This window comes from Bombus fervidus, chromosome 19 (assembly GCF_041682495.2).
Source record: "Bombus fervidus isolate BK054 chromosome 19, iyBomFerv1, whole genome shotgun sequence".
In the NCBI taxonomy this organism is placed as follows: Eukaryota; Metazoa; Arthropoda; class Insecta; order Hymenoptera; family Apidae; genus Bombus; species Bombus fervidus.
The window spans coordinates 1,835,913-1,856,352 of record NC_091535.2 but is presented as its reverse complement, the minus strand read 5'-3'; the positions used below and the strand labels follow the sequence as shown (position 1 = coordinate 1,856,352).

The window sequence follows — 20,440 nt, the reverse complement described above, 5'->3', positions numbered from 1 at the left end:
GTTATTAAGAGCGAGACACACAAGAAAAATATTCTCACCTGCGGAATTATTTCGGCCTGTTCGAAAATGGAAAGATGAATTCACGCGACAAGAGCAAGTTAAACGTACGAGTAAACAAACCGTTGGAGCATCATCGAGGAAATATCTACGATGCAAATTAAAATACGATCTTGACTTTCGAATTCCGTACTCATAAATCTAAAAACGTGACTGAAAGAAAAGAATATAAAAAAGTATAAAAAGGAAAGAAGGAAACATAGGTGTTTTTTGATGTCCAATTATACGTTCGTCGAGTGACAAATAAATTTCCTCGACACCTTGAATTTACACCGAAATCATCAAGATACTGCGATACCACGCGGCCGGTCGTCATGGCAGAATTTACGACGGAAAGTAAGCGCACGCGAAATGAAAGCAAAGATAATAAGCAAGAGATGAGTAGAACGAGTGGAGTGCGAGAGAGTAAGAAAAAATGAAGAAAGAAGGCATTGGAGAGCCGAGGCAATCGTTTCAAGCCCAAGGCTATGACGATTCGTCGTAAAGAGATAAGAGGAGGAAGAAAGGCCTCGATAAATGAAGTATGACATTAAGACGTAGAACGAACTGCAAGGACGCGATCTGCCGGACGATCCGGCAACTCATAAGTCTCCCCACTCCAGGCAACCACCCTTTGGCCGGGAATCCCCCACCCCCAACGTGCTGTTGGCCAGCGTGCAAGCGGATGTCCCGGACGCACGGGCGTAGACTTTACGAGAGTTCAAGTGGTATCAGCTAATAATGACGGTCGTAAACGTCGCGATAGAATCAACAACGAAGAGTTATTGCCAGCCAGTTACGTGGCAACGAAAGGCGTAAAATGGTAATGAAGTGTAATCAAAACAAATCATAAAACAGCGGATAGAACAGTCCGCACTCTCTCGTAAGACACGGCCAAGAGCACGTTCCTGCTCTGAATTCGTACGCACCTGCTGCACACGAACTTATCTCCGGTGGCCTTGCGAATATATTCTCTCCCCATAATGTACAGATTAATCGTCGATCAAGAAGGATGATATTGACTTGCAAATGGACGAACCTGATGCACAATCACGTTTCACGAGAATTTCGAGAGATAGTAATTTTTTTCTTTCTTTTTTTTTTTAATATCGGAAGAAACGCATGGGGCATTCGATTAGACGATTAATTTTTAAAAATGGTGGAAGGAAAGGGCAATGAAATTTATAGTAAAGTCTTGAATAAGATAGGGGAAGATAAATTGCGGCGGTGAAAAAGTGGTAAAAGTTGAAAAGGAGACGAAGAGACAGTGGTTTCACGGACAGTGGTCACGCTGAAATTTTTCTAGGACGTCTGCTCGAGAGGTAGGTCAGGGTCTGATTGCAGGAAGGAAGCAGTTAGGCCCGGTTAAAGTCGTTAAGCCAAGTTTACGAGGTGTTACCGGGAGCGTAACCTGTAAATCTCAAAGGCAGCGGAGAGAGCGCGTGCCAGTGGCCGCCCTTGGAAAGGCCGCGGAAGGGGTAATGGATATAACCGGGGTGTAAGAACCGAGGTAAGACTGCTCGAGCGCTATAAACGCTTTTATGGATCGTAAAATGTCTTCCTTTACAGCCAATAAAGATCCCCGACCTACCGTTTGACGAGCAGGCAGTTGAATATATGCGCGCGAAAGAACGAAAGAGCCGAACGAGAAATAGAAAGGCGGCGAGAGGAAGAGGGAGGAAAGATCGTGCATCAATCTGTCGGAATCACGCTTTACTGCGCAATAAAATCACACGCTGTCGGTACTTTATTCCGTCTTCATGAGGCCGCTAGTCGCGCGCGGCTTTATTGGATTATTGACGAATAGCCACGAGAATGCGTTCGTCGGGAAAATGCAAGCGGTCTAGTCGAGTCAGCGCAACAGCGTATACACGTACAATGTACACGGATTCACAGGCACGAGACCCCCCGATCGTATACATACAGTCGCCTTGGGCACGGAGCACGGATCCCGACGTTGAGAACCAGAACCATCAACGTAAGTTACTGTACGACCGCGTCGATAAAAACAACCATAAAATGCATTACCGGCCATCATTGGACTACCGTGGAATAGCGTTAAGCTGGGTAAGTAGGAGCGAGTTCTAAATTAAACGGCGTACCGATTGAGCCGTCGGTAAAGCAGAATTGCTGCTTTATCAGCCGAGAATGTGTCGATCCGTGCTGCCATCTACGACGGAAACGAGCAATTAACAAAAAATAGTGCCGCGCAGTACTACAGAATTTTCCACCTCGAAGATTTTCTAGCATCCCTCGCCGCCCACGAATCGCCAGGCTTTTCCACGATAGTGTTCGCGAGAAAAATTCCAGGGAACAAATCCTTCCTGGCAATATGTAGATTTACATCGACGAACATGGAGACGAACGATAAAGAGTGACGAGCCAATACGACGAAATATACATCGCCGTTAGTCTCCGCCTTAACCACGCCCTCGGAAGCAGGAGTGAGGCGGCCATAATTAAGCTCGATGTCGTTAAAGCCACTAGATGGCATCGCAATGCCATAGACCAAATAACAGTTCGTGCAAAGCCGCTTATACTACTTACTATACTCGCGGTTCCTAGCATCGTTAAACATACCTTATCGAGTTCCTATGACACGACCGTGTACAATTCATATTTCAGACAAATATCGACGAAGCAAAGATCATGGTTTCATCGTGCACCGTCAAAACCGATACAAACTTAACGACTCTCCGTGTACCAACGATAGTATTATCCAGATAAAAAGAACGGCAAAAGTTGCGATCTGAGGAATCGACGCTTAGCGATTCCTCAGAATCTGTCTATAGATCTGTGGCTACGGGAACACGATTTCGGGATCGACATACCTTTAAATATTTCTAGCTTTCAGACCTCGGGCCCCAGTGGCGCGATTTATCGCCTATACAGGGCAAACTTTCCTATAAAAGTAGATCGCCGGAATTCCTCTAAATTGCCTTTTCTTGTTCACTGTCAAAATTTATCTTCGCGTATATCTGTGCCGTGGCACCGGGTCGGCCCGCGAACAAGCGATCGACACAGGGAATTCTCGATGCCTCGTTCTTTATTTAGGCGACGAAAAAGGCTGACGTATGGACGTACGCCACCAGAGGTCCGTCAAATTCTTCCACCGTCACTACTCGTACGATAGCACGCCGCGAGAGTGCACTTTCTTAATTGGACGTAGTCTCTGTTCCTCCGTGTGCTCGCGAAGCGGACAAAAACCGGCGGTGAATCGTCGCCGACAATGAAATGTAAATTTCACGGAAATTCGACGAAGAGGTCGGAAAAAGAAACGGCCCTAAAATATGTATATCTCATTATATTATCGAATCGCGAATTTAATGCAGCCCCTCTGCTATCAATGCAGGATTTAATGAGCCCGCGAAACAATGCAACAGAAACGCGCATGTACGGGCGAGCGCGCGCGCGCGCGCTCAACCAAGTTTACTCTAATAAATAACGTCGTAAATATGTAATTAATATGGTAATATAATTCAAATCGTAATTTATCGTGCCGCTAATCGATTTCGCGTCTCGATACGATGACGTTGCCACCACCACCGCCGCCACTGCGCTACTGTTCCAGCGTAACGCGATTATAGTTGCTGGCAGCATTCCATGCACCCAACCTAACGATCTACTTTGCGTCGTAAAAACGCGGCCGGCACGTGGTTACGCTGATAAAGGAGCACAGCAACGATAAAGAAGAAGTCGGATAATAATCGCTGGGATAAAAGAAACGTCGCTTCTGCTTCTAATCGATCAATGAATTCGTTGCAATTTTGTTATATATATATATAGATAGATAGCTACGTAGACTTTGGTCGCGCGGTAGGTAGATATTTGTTTATTAATTTTAGACTTAGGCCATTTCAAAATTTAAAACAACATGTACATTTAATTGTCAACTTTATTTTGTTATAATTACAAGATCCATTTACATCCTGTCGAACAGGATGTCGCGTAACTTACGATAATTTATAATATGCTTGAATTGTCAGAAATACTCTAAAATTCTCTCCAAAATACTCAAAATCTGATCGTAAAGAAAAAGGATTTAGAGAGAGAAAAAAAAAAAAAAAGACAGGGGTTGTTTTCGAAATGTCGCTGCATTAAATCTTTCGAGTCTGCATTCCACGGAGACTTTGATGCGGGATACGACTAGCAATGCATGCATCATGCATGCACTATGCTTGTGGCTATTTGCAAGGCTAAAATACTATTTTAAGGCTGGCTAACAACACGGCGAACCGATTTCAGGCAGTTGAGAAGCGGAATTCAAGTTTCAGGAAAACGCGCACCTCAACGACAACCGAACCAACCAACCAGTCCATCGATTAAACATCGCACACGCTGGATCGGTATCGTCAAATCTGCACGCTCGGCCACAGCCTACAATTACGACGCGGTTCGTGGGGTTAATTGGCGAATTCCTCTGCCGGCAGGCAGGATGTCGACAAAAGCAACTTTATAAAGTTTTCCGTTTATCTGGAAAACCAGAGGCGGAAGGGATATGATTTGCAGCCGGCTGCGAATTATCGCGCGAATTTCTCTTCTTTCGCACCGTTTGATAATGAGATTCTGAATAAGCTTCGTAGAAAATTGTTATAACTGTTATTGTTCCAGCGAATATCGCTGTTCGAATGAAAATATCCTGAGAATATTTGGGAAATTTTTTCACCGAGTTCTATCATCCCTGCAACTTCTACCTGACAAACATAATTTTCTAGAATATTTCGCAAGTTTTATACTTTTCCCCGAGTTGCAACATGTTGCACAAGTTTTATCAGCGACCGCTGTGGCAAATACAATTTTTTTAAAAAAGAAGCAAAAGGCTGAACGTCAGAGGAAGATACGTAACAATGAGCGACGCGTAATGCTGCAAACCACCCCCTTATACGTCTTCCGAGGCAAAAGAAATCTGCACGAGAAACCAGTCGAGTGAAGCAGCGATCGAGTTGCGAGTGAAGACGAGAACAATTAATTTCGTAGCAACAACACAGAGGAAGCTGAGTGTGGCAATTCCATCATCCCTGCAAGTTCTACCTGCGTCTGCTTTGACAAACGTAATTTTCTAGAATATTTCGGAGAATATTTCGCAAGTTTTGTACTTTTCACCGAGTTGCAACAAGTTGCACAAGTTTTATCAGCGACCGCTGTGGCAAATACAATTTTTTTAAAAAAGAAGCAAAAGGCTGAACGTCAGAGGAAGATACGTAACAATGAGCGACGCGTAATGCTGCAAACCACCCCCTTATACGTCTTCAGAGGCAAAAGAAATCTGCACGAGAAACCAGTCGAGTGAAGCAGCGATCGAGTTGCGAGTGAAGACGAGAACAATTAATTTCGTAGCAACAACACAGAGGAAGCTGAGTGTGGCAATTCCATCATCCCTGCAAGTTCTACCTGCGTCTGCTTTGACAAACATAATTTTCTAGAATATTTCGGAGAATATTTCGCAAGTTTTGTTCTTTTCACCGAGTTGCAACATGTTGCACAAGTTTTATCAGCGACCGCTGTGGCAAATACAATTTTTTTAAAAAAGAAGCAAGAGGCTGAACGTCAGAGGAAGATACGTAACAATGAGCGACGTGTGATGCTGCAAACCACCCCCTTATACGTCTTCAGAGGCAAAAGAAATCTGCACGAGAAACCAGTCGAGTGAAGCAGCGATCGAGTTGCGAGTGAAGACGAGAACAATTAATTTCGTAGCAACAGCACAGAGGAAGCTGAGTGTGGCAAACACGAGAGCAAAGGGGAGGAGAGGGAAGGAACGTAATAACGAGTGAAAACGAAGGCGGCATGTCGGCTGGTGGACACAAAGCGTCCACCACGGCCAACATTTCCCGGGAATCCTTTTTTTCCAGCCAAACATGGAAAGAGTCATAAAAGCCGGGTAGAGAAGCCGGCGAAGCAGCGCAGGCTTTCGTGAAAGCAGAGAAAAAGCGGGGACCTTTTTTTTACAACCGATATTGGCTTCGGCCAAGCAATTCGAAGGGTCGTTCGTTTTCTGGGAACGAATGGCCGCCCCCTGGACTAAAGTACAAATTATACCAGAGGATGCTGCGAGGCAGATAGCGTTTCAACGACAGAAGTTGCCATCTCTTTTGGCGGATCAGTTTCCTGTTTTTTCCTTTACCTGGCCAAAAACTTTCTACTTTCTCTTTCTTTTTTTTTCTTTTTTAGTCACCCTCCTGCAACCATACGATTTCACTTTTTCTTTTCCTATTCTCTTTTTACAGCCTTGTACGGTTAAAGAGAAAAATTGGCGTAACTTTGGAATATATCGCCCACTGAATTTTCCTTAACATCGGCGATAATCTGAACAACGGTGGAACGAAGAAACTGCACGGAATCGAGAAAATTGCAGCCGTTTCATTATCGTCGAGCCACGCAGTTATCCGCGGAATATAGAAGAATATGAAAATCACGATGGGGCAACATTTCACGCGAGCCAGTTGCTGCGGCAACAACAACAACCCCTTGAGATGCAGGAGCCCGTGAGACGGCAGAGTTAAATGCACGCAAACAGAATAACTTAGGAAATTATGAAGGCACGCTCGCAGGTGGTTTATCCTCATTAAGTGTACCGGATAAACTTAATTTTAAAGGCACGGGAGCTGGCTAAAAGCCTCCATCCCACCCCCTCCAACACCATTTGTAACGCTCTCCAGCCGACATTTTCTTCGGGATCCCGTAACTTTCGCCGATGATATATCAAGCTTAATGCGCGCTAGAGGTCTCGCGAAACCGTTGTTCAACGCCGTCGGCAAATCCATTACCATCGAGTCGACTCACCCCTCGCGAATTCGCCCAACGCAAGGGTTAAGCTACTGTTACTTGAAAGATTTATCAGAAGCTGGGGGGTTCTAGAAGAAACGTAAGCTTTCTATGATTGCAGGTAATTTGTTTTTCAAAGGATGAAACTTCCTTTTCGAAAGGGACCATTCCAGACATCTTTTTCAATAAGAATTCTCTCCACTGCTAGGACTAGTTGACTCTTCGCCAAGATTCCACAGCGATGCTCACGCGAAAAGATCTTAAGATCGAGATTCTGTTTGACGATCTGTGTAATTGTATATTTTCCGCGACATTTCACGGAGAAAGCACGTCGAATATTTCGTCCACGTTTTTTCTACCGGCGACTTTCTCATCCGAAAGACACGCTAATTCTCGGTCCTAATCGCGTCACGATCTATCGGAACGGCCAACCTAAAACAGTCTGCGAAAGCATAAAACATCTGCAACCCGATTGTGCCGCGCACAGGAGGTGTTTTCGATCAAGTCAGAAATTGGCCGTTTAAGAGGAGAATGGAGAAAGGGGGAGACGGATAGAAGCGCGAATGCGAACAAGCGAGAAGCGAGAAGGGTGAAAAAAGACGAGAGAAGAGAAAAAAACAAAAAACAAGTAAGAGAACGATAAAAAAGAAAATAAACGTAGAAGGGCAAAGAAGGCAAAAGAAAAGAGAAAAATAAAAAAAGGATCGGTATCGAAGAAGTCACTCACCTTTAATATAGCTGTGTACATTGCGGTGCTAGCAGAGGGTGGTGTGGATTGGTGGTGGGGTGGTCAGGGGGGCTCCGGTGCAGGGCGTACCCCTAGTTGGCCCCCTCCGGTCCCCCACCGGCCGCTTGCTGCTGATGCGCAGCCGCGGCCGCTGCTGCCGCTGCCTTCTGCGCCTGCGCCTGCTTCTCCTGTTCGTTTAGCTCCTTGATCGCCTGTATCTCCTTCTTCAGCTTCATCCGCCGATTCTGGAACCAGATCTTGATCTGCCGTTCCGTCAGGCAGAGCGAGTGTGCCATCTCGATCCGCCTCCGCCTGGTGAGGTAGTGGTTCGTGTGGAATTCCTTCTCCAGCTCGAGCGTCTGGTAGCGCGTGTAGGTCTGTCGGCCGCGCCTGCGCATTCCGTTCGCTCCTGCAACCAACAAAACCATAGCCGAACGTTCAAACGAGCTCTCTAGAGGGAAAGATCGCGTGTCTTTCCGTCCACTTCATTTCGGCGATTCCGATGGGAACCCGGGTCTTCCATCGAAATAATACCTTCACGCACGTCAGCAACGTTCGCCTACTTCTCTTCTCGCTTTTTTCAAGCTTCCAGCGAACTACGAACGTTGTTGGCATCGTGAGAGATAGTAGAACGTTGTTTACGAGCAGTTGAACGACTGGAAGCGAACGTTGCTGGTATAGTTTGCAACACCGATCATGCGTATCCTTGTAAACGATAGTCCTAACTGAAAGTAACAGCGATCTTCGACTATTCTCACCTCGTCTAACATGTTGGCACATTCGACGATAAACCTATCGTTGAACCAAGTCTTCTACGTACGAAGGTTTTCGCCTCGTTACAATTTCAAACGAACCACCAGATCTTTTAATCCAAGAGTCCGCCTAGCTATAAATATCGACACTCGAGACGCGGAAGACGTTGAACGAGTTGGAAGATGGTCGGAAAATCCCGGCAACGTTCTCGATAACGCCGAGACACCGGGATAACTTCTAAGCGGCAGTTCGAAAAGAACGAGTAGGAGACAAAAAGGAGAAAAAAGGGAGCGCGTAAACGGTTTCAGATAGAGCGTGGCAAAGTCACGGCAAGCCATCGAGGGAAAGTAGGAGAGCGTACGACAGCGGGATAGGTACACTGTCGAACAGCCGCTTGGGTACTGTACCTAGCGGAATAAACCCGTCTGTGGGGGCTCAAGCTCACCTTATCGGCCGTTACTGCCTCGTAAAAACCCTCCCGTTTCGCCTCTGCCAGCAGCGAGGTCCAAAGCAACCCCCTGCGCTCACCCGTAAGCAGCCGGTCTCTGCCCTTTGCTCGCAGTTCGCATACGCTTTATATCGAAGTACATAAAGGACTGCCCATGTAATACGATTTCCTGCGTTCGACTCCCTTTTACCATCCCCTGGAGCTGTTCCGAGTCTGTCTGGACTCGTTCGGCCGGAACAATTAATTTCGGTTAAACGCTACTCGCCATTTTCCCGCGTATCGTTCGGTTATTACGCGATAAACCGAGAAATTAATTTCACTCGAAGGGTTTAATTGTTATGAATAATTAATCCGGCTGCACGCGTCCCACGGCTAGTCCCCGGAAGATAGGTGACGTGGCGATATCGAGTCCCGTGGTGAAATTAATAACGCCGCCAATTGGTCGAGTCGCGAGGATACGCGAAGAAATTTCATCCGGTAATTCGTCGTCTCTGAACGTAATTTTTCGCCGATTAAACCGAACAGGGGGCGGGAGGCAAGCTTATGGATGGCTTCCGGCGGATGAAACAAATTTCAAATTTCGCGACGAACTTCGAATCAGATTCGCGCGCAAAACGGCTCGTCCTTCGATAGATATCGACCAGTCACCCGTTGTATACACACTTTCCCGAACAAACGAACAATTGGAAACCAAGCGAGTAATAAACGCGTCATATTTACAATCGTATCTGTGCCGATCTATTATCTACGAGCCATGCGCGCGCGACGGCCACGTCGAACAGCCGCCACCACGCACTGGAACATTTCCAGTTGGCCATTATACAATATCGCGCGCAGACGAGCAACAACACGCCGCGGCAGAGTTCATATCGGCATCATGTATATTATCGCAACGTAATCAAGTGTTTCGGCGTGCACCCCTAGCCGCCGCCGTCGCCGCCGCCTCTGTTCACGCGCTTCTCTCCCTCCACGAGGCTCTCACAGCGGCGCAACATCCCCATGATTTTCATTTCAGCTTGTCAAGCAGGGCTCGCGGAGGGCCACAGAGTTATGGCGAACCGTTTATAAGGGTTATTTGTCACGCGGACCCCGCGCCTCTTCCAGTGTGTTGCCAGAGTGTCTCCTTTCCACCCCCGAAGAACGTCCCCCTACCTACGACGTGCCGGTGTTATATCGTTCCCTTGGCCCGCGCTGTTCCTCGACGGAAGCAGGAGGGGTTCTCAGTCGATAGACTCGTTGGAACTTATAAATAAAACCAGGACCTCAGCCAATTAAGCCAGCCTCGTACGTCTCCGCAAAGTAGAAAATGTGACAAGCTCTACACCACCGCCTTCTCTTTTACGACGCGTTTCTCCTTCTCAGCCTCGCGTCTCCCTCTCTCGCTAAGGCTTTTTTAATTTTCTATCGATCGCTTTTCTTCCTACGAGACTCTTCCTCCCCTCTGTATCTTCTTTCCATTCGATTCTATTTCCTTCGACGTATTACTACGACGCATCGCGAATGGAATTAAACTTTCTTCGTCGAAACGTCCGGCGATTCGTTGCGTTCTCGAGGATGAGCGGGGGAGATGGTAGAAAGGAATAGAGATATATAGGAAATCCTCGAACGTTCTCGTCTGATTTTTGGTGGCCGTGATCGAGTCTTCTACGACTCGTCTCTTCCCTCGAACTCGGTCAGCCATCGTACACTTTCTCGCCCCAACTTACGCACGCCCCGTGGGATGTCGTAGGCGAAACGAAATTGGGGAGAAAAAATTCCAAGGCTACCACGCTCTCGGAAAAGTAAGAAGAGGCGTGCGTGGCTGTTTAACCAAGGGGATGGATAAATTTTATGCTGAGACCGTGAAACGTGTTTCATCCGGGGAACGAGAAGGAAAGTCTCGCTGGATGCCGTCCGGGGTCAGAGGGGTAGCCAGAATTTGGAGAGGAACGATCCCGAGAAGAGTAGCACGCTTAGACCGAGTGAAAATATTTCCATCGTAACTCACGCTTTTCTAGAAGAAAAAAACGTTTCCATGTATATCGTTGGAAATTCCTTTCCCCCGGCAAAAGCCTTTAACCGAAGGCCTTCTACAACGCTCAAGAAAAATGGACGCCTCGAGCGGTTGTTTCACGTGGAAAACGATTGATTCCTCCGATCACCCTAAGTAAAAACGATAGAGAGAAAATTCGAACGAGCGTGGCGAATTTCGTGAAACTAATCCCGAGCTATCCTCACGGCTCGTTTAGAGCCGCCAGTAATGGGGTTAGGGATTCCCTCGATTGGAAGCAAGTTTCGACATGGCCAAGCATAAACAGGGAGACGGAAAGGGAGAGACTTTGGATGTTGCCAACTCTAATAAGAACAACCAATACGTTGATTGCTAGCCCGAAATACGCCGGTATAACTCTCGACCCATGGCAAAACACGACCTGCCAAGCGCCACCCTTCGTTTCCCTCTCGTGAAGATCGTGTACGCCAAAAGCGGATCATACGCGGGGTCGATCAAATCAAAGTAAGTGAATTGGCTGGCAGCATGAAGGATTTCCGCGAAATTCCCCATGCTCGGGAGAAATTTCTCCCATAGGCTCGCCACCCTTTCCTACGTTCGTAGCTTCCAACGTCTCCCTTCTACCCACCCATCTTCTTCTTACCGACGAATCCGATGAACTAACATCGATCGAGGCTCTCGCTGCTTTTTGTTGCCTACGTTCGACCACCGCAACGACGGAGATGAATTTTAACGCCGTGAACAATTTGGCCGTGCGTAAATCACCAACGACGAACGGTGATGCAATAGCAATTACGCTCGGTTTGCTTCGTCCCTCTATATCACCCAGCGACTTTTGTCTGTGACCTGCAAGGTCGGTCTAGACTGCTAAGTCTAGCTCGTTTCACAAGTTCGTGTAACTTGGAAACATCAGGCGCGGCGTTCTACTATCCAGGAATTCTTGTCGGCCAAATGGAGGGCAAGTTAGCCGCATAAATCGTGAACGTAATTAGAGGACCTTTCGCTGTCCGGTTGTTGGGAACACGAGACACGGGAAGGTCAGTTAGCTTGGTTCGGAGAAACGGGCACGTTGTGTTGGCTTTGCTCGCGTTGGTGTCGTAAGTTGTCGCGCTTCCGGTGTGTCCGCGTCCCTCCCGAAACGCGAACGTTCACGGCCGCAACGAACTCTGTTTGCGAGGCACGAGAGTCCCGCAGACACTCGGTATGAGAAACGCGTAGCTACGCAGCAAGATCGTAGCTCAACGTGGGGTACACCCTCCTCCAGAGGCTTGCCAAGGTAGGTAATCCTCTCGGGGGCGTGAGTTACTGCCTAGCGTCCCTCGCGCTGTACTCTCTTCTGTCCCACCTTCTTCTTCTTCGCCCCATCGGCCTTCCATGCGTCCCTTTTCCTCCCGCTCGCCTCGTTTCGTCCTAGCCTGTACCGTCTTTCTCGTCACGCCGACCTTTCCTCTCCTCCCGTTTCTCGTCTCGCCCATTACTATTCTTGCAGCTCTCTTTCGCCCTCGGCTAGGGGCTGCTGAGAAAATGCCGGGAGAAAGCCGGAGGACCGCCGGTGGTGCGCGCCACGACGAGGAAAGAAGGGAGGAAGAGCTACGCCGGTGGCACGGAGAGCGTACGGTGCTCGCTGCGCCACAGCTGGAGAGCATTAGTCAACTGTAATTAATAAGTTATGTACAAGACAGGCTAACGAACTGCACCGCGACGCGGAGGTGTTGTTGTCTCTCTTTCCAGCCGGCAGAAAGAGCGCCGGAGATCGCTTTTCACTACGGCGCGACGACGGAAGCCTCTGGGATCGTAAATACGCGCGTGGTAAACCCTTGTAACGTGAATAAACTGGGGGTGCCCGCTCGGAAATAAGCGACACCCGGAACGTGTACGACTCTCTACGTGCTCGTACCACCGCTTTTTCCTACCGATCATCGACGCTCTCCTCCAAGATTTATTTCTCTCTCGCCTTGGATAGGTATTCTCTTTATTCCGCAGGCCATTACGTAGGGAAGAAATAAGATAAAATAGATTCGGCTTGACAAGCGGAATATATTTCTTCTACCTGTTTACGTAATAAACGTTGCTTATAATCTTGAAATTAAAAAGATCCTTCTTTGCGCGATAATGAGAAACCGATGAGCCATCGAAGGGTCAAAGAACTCGTCTAGTTTACGGGCAGTCTGTCTCTGTTGCCAGGTTTAACGAGACTCGGAAGCGAGCAGTCGTCAGCGAAGATCGGGGAATCTGTCGGATATCGAGAACAGGGCATGCAACGACGTTCGTCCCGAGCAAGAGGCTCCCACGGCTGAAAGGGGGATCGTTATTCCGCGTGGTTCTCGGCGTACGTTCTAGCCTATCGAGGTAAACTCGTCGTTACCGCGGCGCAATCGCGATCGGTCGAAACGGTGCAGCAGGATACGGAAAAGGAGGAGGAGGCGGAGGGTGGGAGGCAAGGTGGCCGGGAGAAGTTACGCGACGCGGACAAGAATGTCGCCGGCAGCCAGCAGGATATACCATAAGAAGAACGAATGGAGCATTCGAGAATAAGATATCGGCTTTACGTGCAGCCACTTTTGAATAAGCGCGGTGCCGCGCCGCGGGCAAGGTGGCGACTTTGCTCCCACGCGCGAAACGCCGCCATCCAACTGGCGGGATAAAGGAGTTCATCCCAGTCCGGTGATTCTCCTCTAGTCCTTCATACGATATTTACTTGTCCCCGTGATTACCTGGCATGTTTCGTCGTTGCCGTGTAACTCGGTGCCTCGTATCTGTCCCGACATCGATGTAATAATTCGTTGAAAAACGATGGGCGTGAACGCGTACATCGCGTTTCGAGATCGTTCAGACGAGAGCAACCAGAACGGTTTCACGTGAACCACGCAGGTCGTTGCAACGAGCTGGAAATTACGTTGCCCCGGTAATCGTCCGTCCTTTGTAATTTTGTAACGATACACTTGCCCTCCACGATGTTCGGTCTCCGTTCGAGAATGCGGTTCGTCTTTTTGCTCCTTCGAACGTGGAACGTACAGCGAGGTATAATGCTGTAAGAACGATTAGCCGGGCCGCAATTAGTAGTCCGACTGGATACGCCGGCTGGTACGTTGACGAAATCGCGCGAAGGTCGCCCATAACTCACGTCCTCGTTCATCAATCAGTAGTCAAGACTAACTATTCCGTGCTATGGTATTGGCGCGGAGAGGGGCGGCTCATTTAAATGTACAGCATTATTTGCTGCGTCGCGTTGAATGATATCTGGCAGAGGTCGAGGCACGCGAGAAGGAAACGACCGACTGCGTCTCCAACTTCGCGTTTCAACGAGCAGGCGATACGAGACCATCGAAAACAACGTTCAACGGTTGCAGCTTTGCTACTTTTATCGAATCTAATAACGCGACCTTTCTTGCCTCGCGACTTTCACCGAAACCGTATACCTTCCAACGAGACATCCTGGAAAGGAGCTGAATAGACCGGAGGCAAGTCGTTAGACGCGTTCCATGAGCTATTCGTTTGTGACGTTAAAACTATTCGCTGGCCTTTGATATTAATATAAAAATTCGAAGAGATCGCGTGGAAATTTAATCGACGAGCGAATCGAATGGGCGCTCGTAGCGGACGTGTCCGTCTCTCATGGGTAGCCTATCCGGTGCGAGAAGACAACGTCTACCGAGTAGTGGCAGAGGCTACAGAGACAAGGTGACTCTTCTACAAGCCAGCTGCTACTCGCGGTAACTGTAATAATTATGCAAAGACCGAATGCAACGGTGCATCGCGAGCAAGCGAACAGGCGGACCAGCGACCGAAGGAGCCAAAGGGAAGAAGAAGGAGGACGTTCCAAGGAACGGAGCGTAAAAGGAAGAACGCAAGTCAAGATGGTGGAGGAGATGGCATGCAAAAGAGGCTTCGTAGGTAAGCGAACTGAGCCGGTTGTAAGGCGACACCTCGTGGCTCCATATATCTTTCTCTTTCTTTCTCCCCTGATCTCTCTTGCCCGAGCAGTCGATGCCACCACGGTCTCCTTCTTCCTTCTTGTTGTTCTCTTCCGTCCAACATTTCCACCTCTCCCCTCTCTCTGACTCACTTTCGGCCTCCATCGGTCTCTTTTTCGCGATAAACCGATAACGTTCTTTCTACGGCTTTCCCTTCCACTCGACAATTTCGGAGATGACTGGTTTCTAAGAAGCATGCAATTTCCATTTTCCACATCATCTCCGCTGATCTTTCGAAACACGCTCGCCAAGCATCGCAGAAACGATCGATTCCAGGGGCAACACGAGCGCGAACTTGGAATTTTAGGGACACAGCATCCTATAGAACCATCTCTCGCTGTTGTATTTTTCGGTGATTTATATCCATAAAATCTATCCGCGGTTCGCTTGGTTTTTACCAAACGAATTTCCAATCACTTACAGCCCGAGAGTACTCGAGAAATATACATCGTCTGGAAAGCAGTTCTGTGAACAGCAATTCTGTAATCGTTGCCACTGAAGAAGCTGCAAAAAAATACACCCTTTCAAAGGGGTCGTTCCAACCGACGAAAGATTTCCCTCCGCGTTTGTCGTCGTTCGTTCAATTGATAGGAGAAACTAGGCTGTCATACATACAGCTCGTAATCTGTAGGGTCGATGCAAATGGGCCGGGTCGGGGTATAAATGGCCGTGGAAAAAGAAGAAAGAAGCTCGGCGAAGACGAACTGAAAGACGAAAAAAGACTCGGGTCGGCGAGGAAGATGGTGGTAGAGTTTGATACAGGTGGGTAACCCCGCGACACCCTCTAACGAAACGGATCGTCTGTCTTACTTACATCGGCTCGCATCTATAAACTCACGCGGTTGGTACACGCATACGAAGGACAGCACGCGTGTATATCCCTCGTTGGACGTGCAAGGGGGACGCGGTTACCAGCGGGCAACCGACCCACCAACCACCCATATATCTGCGTCCTAAAAGGAATTCCAGAATATATTTTACATATGCTTTATTGCCGCCTTATTTCCAACTCTATGGGCACAGACCTCGAGCACAGACGGACGAACACACAGAGAAAGAGAAAGAGCGTAAGAGAGATGGAGACTCAGCGGTGCACGCGCACACTTTCTGCCTCACAAAGAACGATTCGACTTGCCACACCGCAACCGTTTTTCTGCATCGTTTTCGTGCATCTTTGGAATCTGCCTCGTTAGTCGATTCGTTCGAATGCGAATAGAAAACATTTGACGCGAGAATTTCTGCTTTCAAGAATCGTCCGTTCGATCGTCGGGATAAAAATGACGAACGAGAAGATGTAAAGGGGATAATTCGAAAGAAGCTGTTCTCGTAGCTGCTTCAAACGACGTCTTTTTCTTTCCTTGTTATCCTAATTCTTCGTTGTCTGAATTTTAATACAATACGACGTAACAAAAAATTGCCGTCTGAATTGTGACGAAACGTCTGATTCGATGTATTGTATCGTTATGGACGCTCTTATGAATTATGCGAATGCCGAAGCAGCGAAGAAGAAAAACTGCCAGCAAACAATGGAGCGTCCGAGGGTAGAGAAAATCGGCTGGGAAAGAAGCGCGTGTAAGTTAGCGAGGCGTGCGCGTTGCACAAACCCTTAGCACGAGATAATTTTTAGAAGGGTTGGAACCGTATCGATGGATCGTCGGACAGGCCACGAGGAGCATACCGGCTAGTTGCACGGTAGCGCGTCGTAGACTTATAATAGGGTCGGATAAATGTATAATGCATGCTCCTGCACGACTGCATTCCGCAGTAATGACTTAACTTGTACCAGTTAACAAGTACCGGACTAGATGATTCGATAATTTGCAAGTGGTCGACGTGGATGGCCGTTCGTTTCGTCAAGCCCGTGGCTTACAACGGTGAATCGTCGAATGTAAATCGCCTATTTCTGCCCCCAACGATTACATCGTTGCACGACATCGTCGCATCTCAACGTCGTCCTTTTTGCGTTCACGACGATCTCCAGTTAACCAGGGTCGCTTGGTTAACCGAAGGAGTAGTGAACTTCACCGATCCTCGATGCATGTCATCTAACTTTACCCAGCTGGCCGCCATCCAGACGCTGTGGATTTCCCATTATTTCTAAGATTCGGTGAACCGCTTGTGGCTAATAACAATAGGGACGAAAAGATGCAGACGAGAAGATGTCGATCGGCCGGTTACGTTCCCTAACTTGGCTCGTACGAATCTGTTTGTCTAGGGCCGGTGAGAAGAGAAAGGCGAGCAGCAGGACAGAATCGGATTATTCGATAATTTGCAAGGAAATGCGGATTACGAAACTGGCTGTACGCGGAATGAACGGAGGGAGGCTACGGGGAAGGGTGGCGCAGAGAGCGCTGGGACCCTGAGCGTGCTTCTTCGGCTACTCCAAGTTCGACGGGCCCCGACGGGGGGCCCCCCACCAGCAAGTGTAGCACGGAAACACGGTGGGGAGAGCCGGTTTCGACGACCAAGACGCCATCACGCTTAACGGCAAGAAACTATGATTACCGAAGCCCTCGAATGCTCTCCCAACGAGGAGTTGCGCACGGTCTTTCCCCTCGAAAAATCAGTCTCCGCGACTTCCAGCCGTTCAATTACCGTACGGTCCACCCCGTTAACTGGCCGAGGCAGAAATTTTGGGACCCGCGAGCCGCAAATTCTACCTGATCCTACGTATTGCGTGTAATAGTGGGAATAAGGGGTGGAGCGAAATGATGGCGCGGCGTGCAGCTCACCGAGTCGGACGCTCGATGCATAAAAAATGCATGCAAAAATCAGCCGAGCGGCGAGAGGATGATGGCCGGAGCCGAAAAACCTGCGGGCCGCTTGAATAAATTAAACAGTAACTTTTGATTCGTTTCACTTGGAACGACCGGGGAATTGCACGTTGCGAGAGGACGCCAGGGACGATGCACCGGCGGTGGTAGCGCGCTTTTAACGCGTCACGTTGGCTCATCTTGACGAGCGTGCACCGACGTCGATCGATAAAAGATCACGCGAACCCTTTTCCTTCGAGCTTCTTGTATATCTCACGGACAGCTCTGTAACTGCCATTAATAACCGAGAATGGACGAGGAGGTGGTGACGGGGATGGCGGAAAAAAGGAAGTAGAACTCCATTATTCATTGGACGCGGTCTCGTGCTAGTAGTTGTGGATTCTCGCGAGTAGCGAGACTAGGCTAAGGGGCGTGATCATTCCGTCGCATGAAAATAATAATGAACTCTCATAAATCATGGAAAGTTGGAGGGAACTAGTTCTATCGCTCTCCCTCTTTCTACGGAGCACACCATTCGCGATATCCGGGCACCGCGTGCCGCCACGACGTGCTAGCCGGCTGCCAAAACTGTTCCTGGACCGGCAACTTTTCTGGCGTGCTCGAAAATGCAGGGGAATCCGGTGTGCGCCGCGACCGATTAGTCTCCGGTTCGTCGGTGCCGCGTTTCCGCCCTCGCAGCCTCGTTTTTCCCGATTTTCACTAGCGCACCAACCACCCACGGCGGCGCCAAACCACCGAACAGCAGAGAGAACACGGCGGTGGCTTCGAGACAGCCGTACGATTGCTCTTTTTTCGGCAGATAGAACACGTTCGGCCGAGGCTTTTCGGGGATCTGGTCGCGTCCGAACGGGTTCAGCGTGGCAGCCACGATCGTAGAATGGAAGTAGGTAACCTTTGGGATTTTCGACGTGATATATCGCGGCGAGGCGATCTACGATCTACCGGTGGACCGATATAGACGCGCTGGTTGGTGCGGAATGTTCTATGCAAATGGGGAATCAGGAAGCAAAAGGAAGCCTTATGAAAATGAAACTTTTAACCTAGCCAGGTGTAATCCGTGAAAATAGTCGAAATACCACCACCCTTATCCACCTTCTCTCAGTTCTCCCGTTCTTTATATCTCTTGATCCGTGCGGTGGCTTTCCACCGAATCCAACGTCTTCGCGTTCCCTTTGTCCTCTTTATCCGAACGAATTAAGTTCCCCTGACTGAAAAAAGGAAAGAGTCCACGTTTCACGGTTGCCAATATGTTTGAAGCAAATTCCGCCCAAAGAATATGGCGACAGCGTAAAACACGTTGGCGCGATTGCTCGACGCAGGAGATGGACACGGGAAGAGGAATCGGTGAGTCGGATGGTTACGTAGTTACAGGTTGGCCAGACTCGCGGTTAAGATGAACGAGGCGGTGCGCAACGAGATCTTATCCGGACGCAGCAGCGGCCACTGAATCATCCGCTTTGAATAGGGCTTCGCTACACTCCCTATATTATACCTATAGGTACTAACCTTCTACCTATGGCCGCGTTTACGATGTAGCGTCTCCGAAGCGAGAGAAACGAAGGGAGATGGAGCGACAGCACGGGAAAGCCAAGGGAGGCGACAGAGAGATCGAGCCATAGCCTGTATAAATGCGTTATACGGCAGAAACCTTGGTGCGCACTAAATTACCGAGCACGACACTGTGACACCGCGTTGCCGCGGCTTGTAGCCCCAGCCACCTTGCAACTCACAAGTCGCCCTCTACCTGCCCATGACTTACAAGTTGGCGATAACGTTCCCTACCACAGTCTTAATCAGCATAAATCATAGCGACAATGCGCCACTGACCGCCTTTGAATCCGCTACCATCTCGAGGAAAATGGCAGTTCGATCCTCCACTATCGTCTCGATTCACCAGAGATCGTTCAGCATTTCGCGATCAGATATATGGAACGGGGAATAATTCCAAGTCAGAAATTGCTGGCAATATCGATGAACGAGCAAAAGTTCGCGTTTCGTCGATGGTAGCTTTCAGCGAAACAGCAAACGATCGAAGATTGTTTTTATTCGTACACCGCCTTTGGCATCGTGCAACTCCGATCTTTGAAACGTTCTACGTTTACTCGCCAACTATTTAAGTTTGTAACTCAAACACAGTTCCGCGCAAGTTACCCTTTACCATGGATATCAACGGCGAGGCGAGGCGTCGTAAATTAGACGCGTTACGCGGAACACCGGAGATGCTTAACTTTGTAAGATCTCGGCGCAACAGGGCAAATGGAAGAGAGGTTCGGTAGCGGAATTCAGGCCGGTGCTAGAAACGTTCCGAGAAGTAAATCCAAAATCAGTAGACGTACTTTCAAGTTGCATAAAATACTTGGTGTACCGCGGCATGTGATCTTAAGTGTCATGTAATCATAAAATGGCCACAGACGCTCGTGCTCAAGAGAAATGCGACAGGATTAGCACGCGCAGACCAAACTTATGGTCGCGTCGTACATCTGCAGCAGCGAGATTGCTGGCACGCCAGCTGCTTCGCTTTTTCCACCGATTTGAAACCTTGCTGGTGCGTTCGAGGATACGCGCGCGTATACGCGCCGCGAGGTCGCATCGTCTATCTTAACAGCAGCGCCGGTACGGTCATTACGCGTGAAATCCAAACGGTGCAAATAGCCCTGCCCCCTACTCTCGTTATTCGGTTCACGTGGACGCCAACGTGGAATCCTGTTTTCTAACTAAATTCAAAATTGTAGCCTTTCGTCGACCAGCGTCCTTCCGCCTTGCCGTCTCCAGGCGCATCTCTACAACTTGCGATCAATGCAATCTTCAAAGAAGAACCGATTACTTCGCGAAGAACAATCTTCTTGGACGGTCATCGAACGAAGTACAGCCATCAAACAGGGTAATTTTCCTTCCTTCTGATCGATCTTTCGAAGGAGAAAAATACGAGACCTTAGCGAGGTTACACGATACCGTGCGGAGAAAGAGGAAGAT

At 48.7% G+C, this 20,440-nt stretch overlaps 2 protein-coding genes across 6 annotated transcripts in view; both read right to left on the bottom strand.

The window, feature by feature from the left end:
• The window catches only part of Ubx (ultrabithorax), a 468,862-nt gene that overhangs the window by 351,242 nt on the left and 97,180 nt on the right, over positions 1–20,440 (bottom strand). For 4 of the 5 annotated variants that reach the window (XM_072021339.1, XM_072021338.1, XM_072021336.1 and 1 more), the window contains one exon: positions 7,529–7,937. In XM_072021339.1, the coding sequence (XP_071877440.1) occupies positions 7,621–7,937 (317 nt within the window). In that variant the 3' untranslated portion in view covers positions 7,529–7,620. Of the gene's footprint in view, positions 1–7,528; positions 7,938–20,440 lie in introns of those variants that run through there. The other variant, XM_072021341.1, reaches the window with a different exon arrangement.
• The window catches only part of Antp (homeotic protein antennapedia), a 327,690-nt gene that overhangs the window by 249,037 nt on the left and 58,213 nt on the right, over positions 1–20,440 (bottom strand). The gene's annotated exons all lie outside the window — the stretch shown is intronic.